General features: G+C 43.4%; 1 protein-coding gene across 2 annotated transcripts in view; it reads right to left on the reverse strand.

Moving 5' to 3' along the window:
* Nucleotides 1-4,279: 4,279 nt before the first annotated feature.
* The window catches only part of C5H11orf53 (chromosome 5 C11orf53 homolog), a 36,519-nt gene continuing 25,545 nt past the window's right edge, over nucleotides 4,280-15,253 (reverse strand). For both annotated transcript variants that reach the window (XM_038535515.1, XM_038535514.1), the window contains 3 exons: nucleotides 9,239-9,281; nucleotides 6,261-6,562; nucleotides 4,280-5,042 (listed from right to left, as the gene is read on the reverse strand). In XM_038535515.1, coding sequence (XP_038391443.1) covers nucleotides 4,641-5,042; nucleotides 6,261-6,562; nucleotides 9,239-9,281 — 747 coding nt within the window. In that variant the 3' untranslated portion in view covers nucleotides 4,280-4,640. The remainder of the gene's footprint in view (nucleotides 5,043-6,260; nucleotides 6,563-9,238; nucleotides 9,282-15,253) is intronic.

Here is a 15,253-nt window from a genome sequence, read left to right on the forward strand (position 1 = left end):
AAAATTCTCTTTATTAATGCAAAGTTCCTTTGTCATTTTGGCTTTGGGACACTGTTACCAAACCTTGTGGGGAATATCAGGTTCCAAAAATATGGTAGAAACAAGTCTTTCCTGGTCCCAGAGTGACTGTTGGGTTCAATGACCAGGAAGACTTACAGATGGAGGTCGTCTAATGATTTGTGGTAACTCAGTTTCTTAATCATAAAACATAGCCAAAGTTTTAACTTTTCCTTAAGAGGCTTCTGTAGCGAAGAAGTATTTGGTAATTTGTCATTTAAGTAAGGAAGATACTGTCAGACACTGCTTGAAATGTTCACCCTTTACTTAAAACATTTTTATTATGCAATATCTGAGACATACAAAAACATATGAAGATGACTGTGATAAAAACCTATGAATATATTACCAAGGTTAAGAAAGAAAACAATTGAGTGATCTTTCATTTATGACTAAATTAATTTACCAAGCATTAAACGTTTGGATCGTTCTACTTGAGATGTTTCATCAGGAAGAAGGTCAGTAGAGATATTTTTCAGTTTCTCTAATGCAAAAGAGCTAATTCTTGAATATTCTTTGTTTTGTCCACATTTTCTTCCTTTTGGAACTGTGAAGGTTTTTTACTGTTCTCTTTTGGTTTGTAATAGACTAGCAATGATGTAGCATATTGCAAATCCACGCATCTTATTTATCAGAGGTTAAGAGTAGAGGACACTTCTGTATCAAAGATCAAAGAAAACATGGCATCATCATTTACGGATCATATTAGAAGATTTTCTTCTTATTTATTTAGACTGATCTTTAGGGATTTAGCTCCTTATCCATTTATCATCATTGTTTTATTTTTTTAAAGATTTTATTTATTTATTTGAGAGAAAGAGAGAGAACAGAGGGAGAGTGAGAGTGAGAAGGAGAAGCAGACCCTTGGCTGAGCAAGGAGCCCAACATGGGGCTCCATCCCAAGACCCTGGGATCATGACCTGAGCCGAAGGCAGACACTTAATAGACTGAGCCACCCAGGTGCCCCAATCATATTTGTTTTAATCACACCAGAGATAGCACTCAATGTTGAATGACTTTTATTTATAAGATTTCTTAGCAACATATTATAGTACATGTAGATACTAAGTGAATATATAAACATTTTTCTGTACCCCATCAAACTTCAGTAGTAGTCCTTCTTAGGGACACTTAAAAATACTGAGCCAATCATCTTAAATATATTATTACCACTAATGTCCAGTATCCACTACTACTACCAACATTTGTGGAGAATATGGCTAAAGTGAAATTTTAAACATGATAACATTTTCTTATACATCAGTCTCAGAGAGTTGTCACCCATAGCGTTAGAGTCTAAAGAGTTAATCATTTTTTAAAGATTTATTTATTTATTTATTTATTTATTTATTTATTTATTTATTTATGATAGACACAGAGAGAGAGAAAGAGAGGCAGAGACACAGGCAGAGGGAGAAGCAGGCTCCATGCCAGGAACTCGATGCGGGACTCGATCCTGGGACTCCAGGATCGCGCCCTGGGCCAAAGGCAGGCGCCAAACAGCTGAGCCACCCAGGGATCCCCCGAGTTAATCATTATTGTGATATAATTTTAGTTCAATTTAACAAAGATTTTCCTGAGCATCTAGAAAATGCTGGACACTGAGCCGGATGCTAGAGACACATTACTGAGCCATTCATGGGTCCTCTGCTTGATGAGACTGGTCAGAGACTTACCCTTTAGCCAGCATGGATGAATTTGCATTTAGGATTGCTAGAGTTGGTAGTTAATGAATATGGTCTGTAAAGAAACAGTGTAATGTTTTGAATAGAAAGGATACTTGAGACAGAACCTAAAGAAATATGATTTTGGTGTGTGGTTGGTAGATTCCTCATAATGCAAGGGAACTTAAATTTGGATCCATCAGTAGTTATTTCAGTTTTTTAAGTGTTACTGATGTTTTATTTCTTGTGAGTGTATTATTTAGATTTACATAATAAAAAAGGAGCACAATGATACTAGTAGTGTGTGTGTGTGTGTGTGTGTGTGTGTGGTACATCTATCTGTACTATGTAAATGTATGTTTTACTATTGGGATGAGGAATTTTTTTCTCTTTGTGGAATTTCTTGCAGAGAACTCTTGTACTTCATGATACTAGAGAATTTCCTCCCCTACCACAAATGTACCTTCATATTTCTACTATTAACCGAGGTGTAGCAAGTCATAATGCTTATTTAAGAGCATTTATAAAACAAACGAGGTGAAGATGTGGTTTTCTTTCATTCTTTGGGCTTTGCATAACATTATAAGAGGAACACAAACACTCTCAACTACATGCTATAGTGTCTGTTTCCAGTGATTTGGGGGGAGAATTGTGTATATTGCAGGTATTACCTTTTTGCACAGGTAAATTTGCTTTCTGTTTTTTCTTGATATTATTATCTAGTCAGCTTTCCTGGGTAACTAACTTATACTTGCTATCATAATCTCTGCTTACCTTAAACCCAAAAGAATCTTGTGTTTTTAAAAAAAAAAAAAAAAAGAATCTTGTGTTTTGAACCTGAGAACTCTAATTTTCCCTGCTTTCCCCAGGAAAGTTATGAGCCTGAGGGTGGCAGGTTTAAGGAAGAAAGGGAGAGGAGGATGTGTATTTTTTTTTGTTTTTCTGATGTTGGCTGGCATGTGTGTTATTATAACAAGGTGCAGTAAGTCCCCCATGTGCAGTAGGACATAGAAATACTTGAGTGGGAAACGGGATAGAGAATAGGATTAATTTCTGTGTCATAATTTTGTAACTTGGTTTCATTTTTTTTTTGACAAAGGATTGTCAATTCCCAGGATAAACCAGAACCAAATTGAGATGTATGTAATAATATAGAAACACATTGTCAAGCTAACTAGAATTCCTAAAAATCATATACCACTCCCCACATACCCATACCCTTTAAATAGGGTAGCTGAAATGGGTACTAGATGCAGTACAAGCCTGTGTATGTCTCCTTTCTTGTAAATTAGTTTTGTGAAGCACCATGAAAGGGCTTGATGCTTTAAGAAGAATGTAGATTGCACTGCGATCACCGCATTGACCTCCATTCTGAGGTCTGGTTGCTGAGCTCTACTTACCTGAGAGCCAGCACGTCCTTAGGTTGTGAGAAGATGAACATGGTAAGTGAGAAGAGCAAACTAAGGGAAATGAGCTTGTCTCACATTTAGTGTTGTAATCAAACAGAAGTTAAAGTGATGTGGACACATATTTATGGTTTACACACCAGTATTGTGTTGTATCCTACTTAGTAAGCAGCAGATGATTGTGATTATCATGAAATTTATACAACCAATTTGGAAAAATGGCTTTTCAGACCCTCGTGAAGACCCCTAAATCTAAAGACAGGCCAGATCTCTTCTTTCTGAGGCAGGGGCCCAGATGACAGATGGCTCTGCCAAAGATCCTGGGACCAGGACTGAGGTTTCAAGTCTCACAGGACTTAAGGAAGAGCAGCTTTCTTGTCCACAGTGGAGATTTCCCCCTTCCCTCGAAGAGCTAATATTGAGCAAAGTAAAGATCAGGCCATGACAGGGTGTAGTGCGAGGGAGGAAGTAAGGCAGGGGACCTGGGAGAGGGCAGCCCAACGTCTGGGTACCAACAGTGTTCCTTCCTGATCTGCTCCTGCGGGGCTCCCAGGAGGGTCTGTATCCAAGCGTTTCTGTGGGCACTCCATAAATTGGGAGTGTATTTGGTTAACCAGAAAATATCCATGAAGGCACAGAGAAGGAGGAGTATCCATTAGTCACTTCTAAGTGTGAATTAATGTCTTTATTTGTTTTTTCTAGACTCCTACATGGCTGAGGTAGAGCATGGGGCACAGATGATGTGATGGAAAGAGCATTGAGTGGCTGTAGACAACCAGGTGGAAAATGAGAGCAATGGGCCCCCAGGAGATGGAAGGGAAAGGCACTGAGTCAAGAGGGACTAGAGGTCTCAGGAAGGGTGGGGAGGGGCAGAGGAAGAAGGAGAGAGAGAATCCCAGGCAGACTCTGTGCTGAGTGTGGAGCCTGATATGGGGCTTGATTCCACACCCCCAAGAGCATGACCTGAGCCAAAATCAAGAGTTGGATGCTCAACTGACTGAGCCACCCCGGCACCCCAATACTTTCTTCTTTAAAATCGTGTGGTATAAAATGAGTTTTATGAGCCCTAATCTATACTATATTCTCTGTGTTCCCTCTTATAGAACACACTCAGTTTATAACTAAGAAAAACTGAATGGAAAAATCAGTATATTTCATGATCTGCACAAATTTTTTAATGTAATTTAAGAAAAAATATGAGCGTTAAAAATGACATTTCAAAGATAACAGAAATTCAGAATGTGATGGGTTACTAAAGTTCCAAAAACACATGACTATCAGGTGTCTCACTAGAATATAGTCCCTGATATCCTGAATTAACATTATGTTGTGTTTCAGTGGAGCGATGGGAGGGAGGATTACAAATAAATGCCATGGTCCGTTAACAAAGGGTGGCATGATGGCCTATTCTGAAAATCCAGTTCTGAATGAGCTGGAAACGCACTGAAAACAATCTGTCAAATACAAAACTCAGCTCCAAGAAAAGCACAGGAGAAGTCCTTTGGTGCACCCCTCAGTAAGCTCTGCGGCATTCGTATGACCCCCACACCAAGCTCCCATCTTCTTTGGTCCATGAAGAAGGGTCCTGAAGGCTGGAGGTGTCTGTGCCCTCTTCTGGGGACAGGGGCACGGCCTTGTGTGGTAGCTCGTTGGACATCGTCATGAAAGGGGTGAAGGGATAGGGGGGTGGTGTCGGGTACCCTGGCACATGGTACAGATCCTCCAGCATGTGCAGTGAGTAGGACTGAGCCCCAGCTAGGGGGGACCCCCAGCTTGAGCTCCTGTGCTGGGTGGTGCTCCCTGACTCCATCTGGGAGAGGCAACCTGTGCTGGGTGGCAGGGTCTGCAGGGTGTCGGCGGGCACGAGGTCTGTCTGGCTGAGACCATCAGGCACTGTTTGCTCCCATGAGTCCCTCTGAAGAAAATGGAAAGGTCACTGGGGTTAGTTGTTGGGTTGATACTCCGATGTGGACAGATTTCCTCACCAACACTGGCAGCTTCCACGGTGGACTTGGTATCCTCCGTCTGCCGTTCCAGCCTCCTTAGCAGGCTGCTGTTCCCTCTGATGTCTGAACACCAGCCATGAGAGTTTTTAGTTCCTTTCTTACTCTAGCATTAGATATATCTATCTATCTTCTATTCCCCAGAAAACAACATTAAATGAGTAAAATGAGGGAACAATAGAAGGAACATTTATACAGCATTTTGCCATTTCCAATGTACTATGTCTTGCATTCCTTTCGAGTTGCACAATACAGGGGATCCCAGAATCCCCCTTCCGCAGTGGGGACATCTGCTCCAGCTACTCCTGAAAGGAGTAGGTCTCTAAACTACCTGATGGGCCTTTGCCCTCCCTGAGTCAAGAGGTAGAAACTTCCCTAGGCTTGGAGGGGGAAAGATCTGGGTTCATTTCATGGCTGCACCAGTTATTACCTTCCTGACTCTGAGTACCTCACTTTGCTCATCTGCAAAATGGGGCTTTAATAAGTATATCCCAAGTTGTTGCAAGTATTAAATGAACAAAGGAAGTTCCTGGCTGGAGTAGGTGCTCAGTAATGTTAATTCCCACCTCCCTCCATTGCCTCTTTGGTCTAAATTCCCATCCTTAGAGATTCATTCCTTTGTAGTGGAAGGCTTTACAGTTTGCTGCAACATGGGTTTTAGTGTTCTTCAGATCTTTATGAACTCACCTCTTTGTTAGGACTGGGGCGGGGGGGGGGGGGGACAAGATTCTATAGGGTAGAAATACAGAGGGGAGGGGCGGCCTGGGGACCCGGAGGGAAGGACCCCTGATTTTCCGCGTTCAGGTATGTTACAGCCTCGTCATGTGGGAGATGAACTTCGGGGCTCTTTCCTTGCGTGTGGAAGGAGCGATGGGGGAACATCTGGCAAGATCAGCAGCGCACTAACAAAATGGGTATAAACGGTGGTCCCGTCCAAGCCGGTCGGTCTTCCAGGGAGGCCCCTCGGAGCGCTTGCTGGGGGAGCAGCCGCAGGCAGGTGAGTGTGGGGTGCGGGGCGGGCCGGCTCCGGCTTCCACCTGGTTGCCCCGCGCAGGTGCGCAGGTGCGCGAGAGCCCAGCCCCCCCCCCCCCCCCCCCCGCCTCCCCGCGGTGGGGCGCCTGCATACTCACCAGCACCAAGTGCGAGGGGTCCCCCGGGAAGGGCGGCGGCAGGAGCGGAGGCAGGGCCGAGGCGCCGAGCAGAGAGCCGGCGCTGGGGGGCAGGCCTGGGGGCCGGGGGTCCGCGTAGGGCTCGGGGAAGTAGGCGTCCAGGAGCCCCGCGGGGCCGGGCGCCGCGGGGGACTCGCAGGCGAAGGGCTTGGCCGCGGAGCTGGAGGTGCACACGTCGTTTGCGAGCTGTTTAGGGCTGTGGAAGTCCGAGTCCGAGAGGAAAGATCTCCGGACACCGTAGTAACCTGACGTCACCGGTGAGCCTGTTGCCAAAGGAAAAACACACGTGCGGAAATTTCCCCGTGGGAAGTGCGGGTGTATCTGCTGCAGCTCGGGCTTTCCTCGCGGGAACCTGTCCTAATGCAGGCCGGACACCGAGGCAAACATTTAGATACAGAGAGGTCTCGAAAAGCATTAAAGATTGCTGCATTGCCTCTTTCAACTGGTCCAGCCCAAATAGCTAATACGTTTCCAGTTCACTCTGCCCTTGGAGAGTTCATTTGAGATGCTCTACTCCTTCACTTGCTCAGCACGCATGATGCACTTTCTGTGTTCCAGTTACTGCGCTAGGGCAAGTTGGGGTGAAAAGAGAAAAGAAATCCCTTGCCGTTTACACTATATCGAATGAAGTGTCTTTTTCCTTAGCTTCTGAGCTCGGTCCCCATTGACACAAAACCGTTAGTAACAGGAGGATCATCTGAGATTCAGTATCTCTAGACACCTTGATGCTGCAATCCCACCCCAAATCAGAGGCAGGCTGTATGCTGCTTCTACTTCTTTGTATACTGACATTTTAGCGGATGTCTTGTACCTAGCAGGCATCAAAACATGGCTCGATTGCTTTTGGGATGACAGCTTCTGGGCAATCAACTCAGAGGACTATGAAAAAAAAATGTGTGTTCTGGCTTTGATGAGTCTGGTGTTATTTGCTGCCCTCTTGTGTCCGGGCCGGGTCCCTGACTGGGCTCCCCTGGGCCCTCGGAGGGCGTGGGAACAGAATACCTTGCACAGAAAGTTTCCCTTGGTGAACACAGAGGAAGAAGCTGAAGCTGAGAAGAGTCTCAATTATGGCAACGCCAGGGAGATTGTCCCATGAGGGAAGAGAGGTGTTTGCTAAAGACTTTGAGACTCTATAGCTCAGCTGCAGTGGGAAACACTTCATCATTTAGAACATATCCGGGGACATGGACTCGAGCCCTGTAAAATGACTGGTTTAATCATTCCAGCTGCTGGTGGATGATCTAATTAGCTAATATCTACACCTGGAGGTCACAAAAAGGCTGAGGAGAGGAGGATGCAGGTGCTTGTCGTCCTTACCTTCTCCCAGCCAGAGTGGTCCCCTTCCGGACTCTGTCCCCACCCACTCCGCATACTCATCCACAGGGAGAGGAGACCATTCTCCTTTGTTATCATGACTCCATCATGCAATATTCCACTTACTTGGCACTTTGGCCCTTGCCACGTGGTGTGGCACTTTCTATTATGTTCACTACTCCCTCACCTGAGCTACAACCCTCTTTCCAATCCACCTGCCAGCTCCATGGGGACATACATTTGTTGTGAATCCAGTAGTATAATACCGTGTTCAACAATTATATGTAAATTTATTCATTCATTCAGAGGAAATCAAAATTCCCTGTAGAAACTTACAGGAAATTCTATTCACTCTACTTTCATCTTAAATTCTATAGCCCCAAACTTCTAATCTGCTTATGAATTTGAAAGCTGTGGTTAGGGGTTTCATCATAAGCATGCTTCCATAGAAGAAAAAAATCTATGCAAATGAAAATTAATATCAATAAATAAAATTCTGTTTCATGCTGTGAATTTATATCCAAGGGAGTGATTAAGACCGAGAAGAGAATGAAGAATATGTAAACAAGGCTTCCAGGACCTCATGTCTTTGCTTCCCATTTCCAAATAAAAACAACCAGCAAGGAAAAAAAAATCCTGTGCTCTTGTAAGCATATATTTTTCTCCTTAAAAAGGGGAGGAATAATTTGAGATCGTAAAAGAAGTTGCAAAAATGTCTTTCTATAGAAGGAAGCAGATGGGGCACCTGGGTGGCTAAGTGGTTGAGCATCTGCCTTTGGCTCAGGTCATGATCCTGGGGTGCTGGGATTGAGTCCTGTATCAGGCTCCCCACAAGGAGCCTGCTTCTCCCTCTACCTATGTCTCTGCCTCTCTCTGTGTCCCTCATAGATAAGTAACTAAAATATTTTTTAAAAAGGGAGCAGATGTAACCAGATTTCAGGGATGGTAAACATGATTGGAAAACCCAACATGGAGACATTTGGACATGTGAGATCTCCTATTGCTCTTATTACTTTTCTATCCAGCTCTGAAGCATACTAACATTATTGAGAAAGTCTATGGTGCTTCTGAGTGTGGGATCTGAAAGGAGTGTGTGTGTGTGTGTATGTGTGTGTGCATGTGCATGCACGTGTATGAGAATCCCAGCGGTAGTACTAAAAATAAGAATGCCCCTATCCCATCCCTGCAGGAATATTTAATGAGACATATGTATTGAAATGAATGCCAGATGCTTATCTAAGTGCCTGACAGATAGCAAGCACCTGAAAGTAGTTCCTCCATCTGCCCACTGGTCTCTCTCCTGTTTTAAGGCAGGTGCATAATCTATCAGATCCTGGTGCCAGAATTTTAGACATTTTAAAGTTGTATCAAGGGCCTAATTGCTACTGCTTCTGCTCAGTAAGCTTCTGCTGGACAACAGATGGAAAGGCTGCCTTCAATACAGAATGAGCTCTGGATTCAGGAATGACTGAATTAGGTCTGTCTTCACTGATTTTATATTTTAAAAATAGCTGGTTTGAAAAAGTAAAATTTCAGAAGTGCTGTCATAAAGGAATGGAAGCTCCGATGCCTCCCTGAAACTCAAAAGGGAATTAATTAACAGCTCATTGAGCTCAAGTACTCACCTGGCATCTGAGCAAATGGAGACTGGGAGTTGCTGACACTGCTCTGGAAGGCAAAAGAGAGCGCAAGTGTTTTCTTTAGTTGCAGTTTGAATTAAAAAAAAAAAAAGATCAGGGATACATTTTACAAGCTTTTTTTTCTGATACTAAGAAACATTATTTGGGGGTTAAACTGGGAGAGCAACCCCAATTAAGAATTCGATTATTGGGGGCACCTGGGTGGCTGAGTTGGTTGAGCATCCAGCTCTTGATTTCCACTTGGTCATGATCTCAGGCACTCAGAGGGTAGAGGGGGGAGTCTGCTTGAGATTCTCTCTTTCCCTCTCCCTCTGCCCCCCACCTCTGCTCACATGGTCTCTCCCTCTCTCTCTCTCTAATAAATAAATAGAGGGGATGGGAGATGGGATAGCTGGGTGATGGACATTAAGGAGGGCACATGATGTAATGAGCACTGGGTGTTATAAAAGACTGATGAATCACTGAACTCTACCTCTGAAACTAATAAGCTATATATTTTTTTTTTTTTTTTTTTTTAATGATAGTCACACAAAGAGAGAGAGAGAGAGAGAGAGAGGCAGAGACACAGGCAGAGGGAGAAGCAGGCTCCATGCACCGGGAGCCCGACGTGGGATTCGATCCCGGGTCTCCAGGATCGCGCCCTGGGCCAAAGGCAGGCGCCAAACCGCTGCGCCACCCAGGGATCCCTAATAAGCTATATTTTAAAATTGAATTAAACTTAATTAATGAATGAATCTTAAAAAAATTCAAATATGAGAGAACAAAGTTTTACAAGCGACAGAGAGAAACCAAAGTTAGATCCTGGTAAACATGCCAAAAAGCACAGGCTAGATGAAATGGAATAATTTGTCTTTTGTTTTGTACTGTTTCTATTAATATGAAATATAGGTCGAGTGATTTATATACATGCAGACATACATACCTATGCTTGGCATTTGGCTTCAACATTCAATGGTCACTGTCTGCCTTCATGCAGAATCAAAGCTCCACCAAGGGTAGGGGCCTTCGACCATGGCTTGTGCTCAGTGCCCAGAATGGAATGTGGTTCATAGTAGACGTAAAAATATGTGGAATAAAGACCCAGTCCTCAAAGAACCCACAGTCACAGTGATCATGGGAAGTTGGGGCATGTTGTCTGTTGAATTATGCTCCCTTAAAAGATAACTGGAAGTCCTAATCCCCAGTACCTGTCAATATGACCTTATTTGGAAATAGGATCTTTGAAGATATAACCAGTTAAATTAAGATGATGTCATAGTGAATTTGGGGTGGGCCCTAAATTCAATATGACCAGTGTCCTTCTAAGAGGAGAAAGACACACAGGGACCCAGACCCAGAGGGGTGAAGCCATGTAAAGATAGAGGCAGAAATTTGAATGATACAGTGTCAGGCTAGGAATCCACAACCACCAGCAGCTAGAAGAGGCAGGGAGATTATGCTCCTTTAGAGCCTTCAGAGGGAGGCTGGCCCTGCTGACACCTTGATTTCGGACTTCTAGACTCCAGACTGTGAGCCAATTAATTTTTGTCACGTTAAGCCTCCCTCCACCTGCCCCTCTCCCCCAGATTTGTGGTGCTTTGCTATTGTGGCCCTAGGAAACTAACATAGTTACTGATGATGAAACCGACAATGCTGTGTAGTGTGAGGAGTGACGTGGCGGTGGTGGTGGGGAGATGGAGTGAGGGGCCACCTAAGCTGGTATTAGGGATGGACATCTGGGGGGAGGGCGGCGGCCGGAAGGGTGACACTAAAGCTGACCTCTGAAGGAAGGGTATCCTGGTGTGCAGAGTCCTAAAATATACAATTGCAAATTTTGGCTCCACAATACCCGGGAACAAAGTTATATAAGAAAAAATAGCTGTTGGAAGAGTTAAGAGTCCTCAACATCTAATGCTTTGGATCTGAGCTCCTGTCCCTCACAGCACTGTAGACTCAAAAATTGGAAGAGATTTTATAGAGAGCCTTTTGCAACCATCCACTTGATGCCAAATTCCTGTCCACATTATTAACGCTGGGTGCAGTTAGCCATTAGGGCTGTGGAAACCAGCACCCTCTCAGAAAGTCCATTTCTTCTCTGGGCACTACTGACTGTCACAAAGCAGGCAGAAAGGAATCAATTTCTTTTTTCTCATCTTTTTGGTCCACACACAATAAGTTTAACCCTTCTTCCATGTATGGCCCTTCACATATTAGAAGAGAACCCGTCATTTCCCCAACCGTCTTCATCAGTTTGGGCTGCTCTACCAGATGCCATAGATTGGGTGGCTTGAGCAAGAAACATGTCTCCCAGGCCTGGAGGCTGAAAGTGTGCCCAAGGGATTGGGTTCTTGTTGGGGGCCCTCCTCCTGGTTTGCGCCCATCTGGCTTCTCACTGTGTCTTCATGTGGTGGGAAGAGAGCTTATCTCTCTCACGTGTCTCTCCTATGAAGGCACTAATCCCATTCACAAGGGCTCCACCCTCACAACCTAATTACCTCCCAAAGGCCCCATTTCCAAATACCATCACGTTGAGGCTTAAGGCCTTAACATATGAATTCTGAGGGGTCACAGGTATCCAGTTCATAGCACTAAAGTGGCATTCAATCTTTCCAGGCAGACTAATCCTTCAACCATGGGGCACCTGGGGGGTTCAGTCGGTTAAGCGTCCGACTCTTGATCTCAGGTTTTAATTTCAGAGTTGTGAGTTCAAGCCCCACTTTGGGCTCCGTGCCTCTTAGAAGGATCACAGGTTCTTTGAGTGAAGACTCTGGAACCAGAGTGTATGTGTTTGAATCCCAGCTCTGCCTCTTAGTAGCTGTGTGATCTTGGGCACCTGAGATTAAATGATATCCTATATGCCAAGTGCTTAGGTTAGTTCCTGGCATAGAGCAAGTAGGAAGTAAGTGTTAGCTGTTACCACTCAGATGCATCTTCATGCCCCTTCAAATCTATGGCATGTTCCTCTAAACCTGTTCTGATTTCTGTGTCTTGCTGTATAAGAAGTTAACACTTTTAAGTGGCAGAAGGAAACCTGGGGCAGGAAGGGTCAGAGGTGGGTGCAGATTGGGGTGCCCTACATCTTCCATACGAAGGAAAGGAGGCAGTGATGAAACATAAAGCACTTGGGTTTGGGCACATTGCCCCACATTGCCAGGGCTCATCCTCTTCAGAGTTTCCCTCCAAGTTCCAGCCATGTCTGGCTGGGTGTCTCTCCGGAGGCCCGGACCAAAGCCTCCATGCTCTGGCTTCTGCTTGGGCCTCCTCTGTGCACACAGGGTGTGTCTCTTCTCCCACTCGCTCTCCCTGCCTGCTCCCCTTAACTGCTCTGGCTGAGGCTGGACTAGGAGGAAGGCTTCTGTGAGATGCTGGCCCACGTCCCACCTGCTGGACAGAAGCATCAGCATCCTATCCTCCATCAGCATCTGTCAGCCGCTCCCGTCTCAGCTGGAATGGCTCTGCCTCCAGCCTCTTCCTTGAATCATGGATAAAACTCAGTCTACACTGGCATGGTCTCTACAGCTTCCAGCCTCTCTGCTGTGAAGGCTTTCCTCTCGTTCTCTTCTACATACACCAGCAGTCCCTGGAATCTTCTTACATTCCTCCTTCTTCTGCCCGGGCTTCCTTATCACTGCGGGACAGCCAGTTGCATCATTGCAACTCTGTTTTCATTTTTTTTTTTTTTTTTTTGGTTACCCATAACATTTTACCTTGCATATTTAACAAAGACTACAACAATATCTGAAAACTCCCCATGACAAAATCCTTAGATCTTGAACTCTCACTACCCCTCTCCTACTCTGTATGCGTATGCTATCTTCTTTCATTTTAGCTTGTTTCATTACATCTTCCCAAATTAGACATCTTCATTGTCATCATTTCATTAATTACATCTGTAGTAGATTTACTTATATGTTTACCATTTTCTTGGCTTACTCTTCTTCCAGATTTTTTTTTTTTAAGATTCATTTTCTATCTTCTAAAGTAATCCTTCAGAAAACTCCTTTCCTGCTGGAAATGGTGGTAAAATGTTTCAGTTTTCATTTACCCGAAAATATCATTTCTTTTTCTCTTGCACTTGAAAGATAATATTGCTAGGTTCACAACTGTAACTTTATAGTTATTCCTCTCTCAGCACTTCAAAGATATTGCCCCACTATCTTTCGGCTTCCATAATTGCCGTTGACCTTGCAGTTATACTTTGGATAATTTTTCTGAGTGCTTTTAAAAAATTATTATGGAAGTAGAGTCAACACACAATGTTGTATTAGTTTCAGATGTTCAATGTGGTGATTTGTCAATTCTATACATTACTCAATGCTCATGTGGTAAGTGTAGTTACCATCTGTCACTATACAATGTTACTACAATATTATCAACTATGTTTCCTGCACTGTACTTTTCATCCCTATGACATGTATTTTTTAACTCGAAGTTTGTACCTCTTAATCTCCACCTATTTCACCCATTCCACACACCTGCCCCCCCCACCCCCGCCTATGGCAACTAGCAGTTTGTTCTCTGTATTCAAGAGTCTGTTTGTTATTCACTTAGCATTATACCCTCCAGTTCCATTCATGTTGTTTCAAATGGCAAGATTTTATTCTCTTTTATGGCTTAGTACTATTTCACTGTATATATATATACTACGTCTTCTTTATCCATTCATCTATCGAGGACACTTGGGCTGCTTTCATAAACTGGCTATTGTAAATAATGCTGCCATAAACGTAGTAGCGCATATATGTTTTTGAACTAGTTTTTTTGTATTCTTTGGGTAAATAGTCATGGAATTACTGGATCATAGTGTCGGTCTACTTTTAATTTTTTGAGGAACCTCCATACTGTCTTCCACAATGACTGCACCAGTTTGCATTCCCACCAATGGTGCATGGGGTTTCCTTTTTCTCTAGATCCTCGCCAGTACTTGTTGTTTCTTGTGTTTTTGACTGTAGCTAATCTGATAGGTGTGAGATGATATCTAACTGTGGTTTTGATTTACATATCTCTGATGATGAATGATGTTGAGCATCTTTTCACATGTCTATTGGCCATCTGTGTATCTTCTTTGGAAAGAAATGCCCATTCAGGTCTTCTGCCCATTTTATAAATCTCTGCTTTTTAATAGACTCTCTTTGTCTTCAAGTTTCTTCAAAGTAAACTCATTTTACCCCTGGAAGAGTTTCAACTGTCCTCTTTTTACATACTGCCTTGTCTGTATCATCCCCATTCTCTCTTTCTGGGATTCTGTTTAGATGTATGTTAAACCTTTTACCTTTATCCTCTATACCTCAAACTTCCCTTTATATTCTCTATATCCATGATTCTCTTTCTGTATTTTGCTATAAATTGCTATAGACTTCTTCAGATCTATATCCAGTATACTAGTTCTTTCTTCAGCTATAGTTGTTGTTTTACTCATACGCTGAATTTGAAAAGTTATCAATAAATACATATTTTCTCATGTCTATAAATTCCATCTGGATTTTTAAAAAATCTGCTTGGTAATTTTTGATAGTCTCTCATTGAGGGTTTGCTATTTATTAAGTTACTATATATTTAGTATTTGGTAATTCTAATATCTAAAAGTTTTAGGAATTTAAATTTATTGTTTATTGTTTATGCTGACTCTCACTCATAGTGGTTTGCTTCCTTATGCATCTTGGTGATCTTTGGTTGAAGCTTATATCTGGTTAACCTTAATCTGTAAAAATCTGGGGTTCTAATTTGAGAATGCTTTCCTCCAGAAGATTTATGTTTATATTTCTAGGGAGCCAGCTCCCTTCCAGGTTCCCCAGGTTAATCCTGAAGTCCCAAGTTCGGCTCCCCAACCTTGGCAACTGCTCAGGGATCAGTTCATTCATAAAGCTGATTTGGACACCTGCTCTCAGGGGAACTTGCCTTTTTGGTGTGATTCCCTTCTCATCATTCAATGACTTAATTTCTGATCAGACCTTTCCCCAGCCTTCCATGCCAACACTTCCCTTTTACAACCCCTCCATCTTGGAGAGTTCCCTTACTTCC

Source organism: Canis lupus, chromosome 5 (genome assembly GCF_011100685.1).
Source record: "Canis lupus familiaris isolate Mischka breed German Shepherd chromosome 5, alternate assembly UU_Cfam_GSD_1.0, whole genome shotgun sequence".
Lineage (NCBI taxonomy): Eukaryota > Metazoa > Chordata > Mammalia > Carnivora > Canidae > Canis > Canis lupus.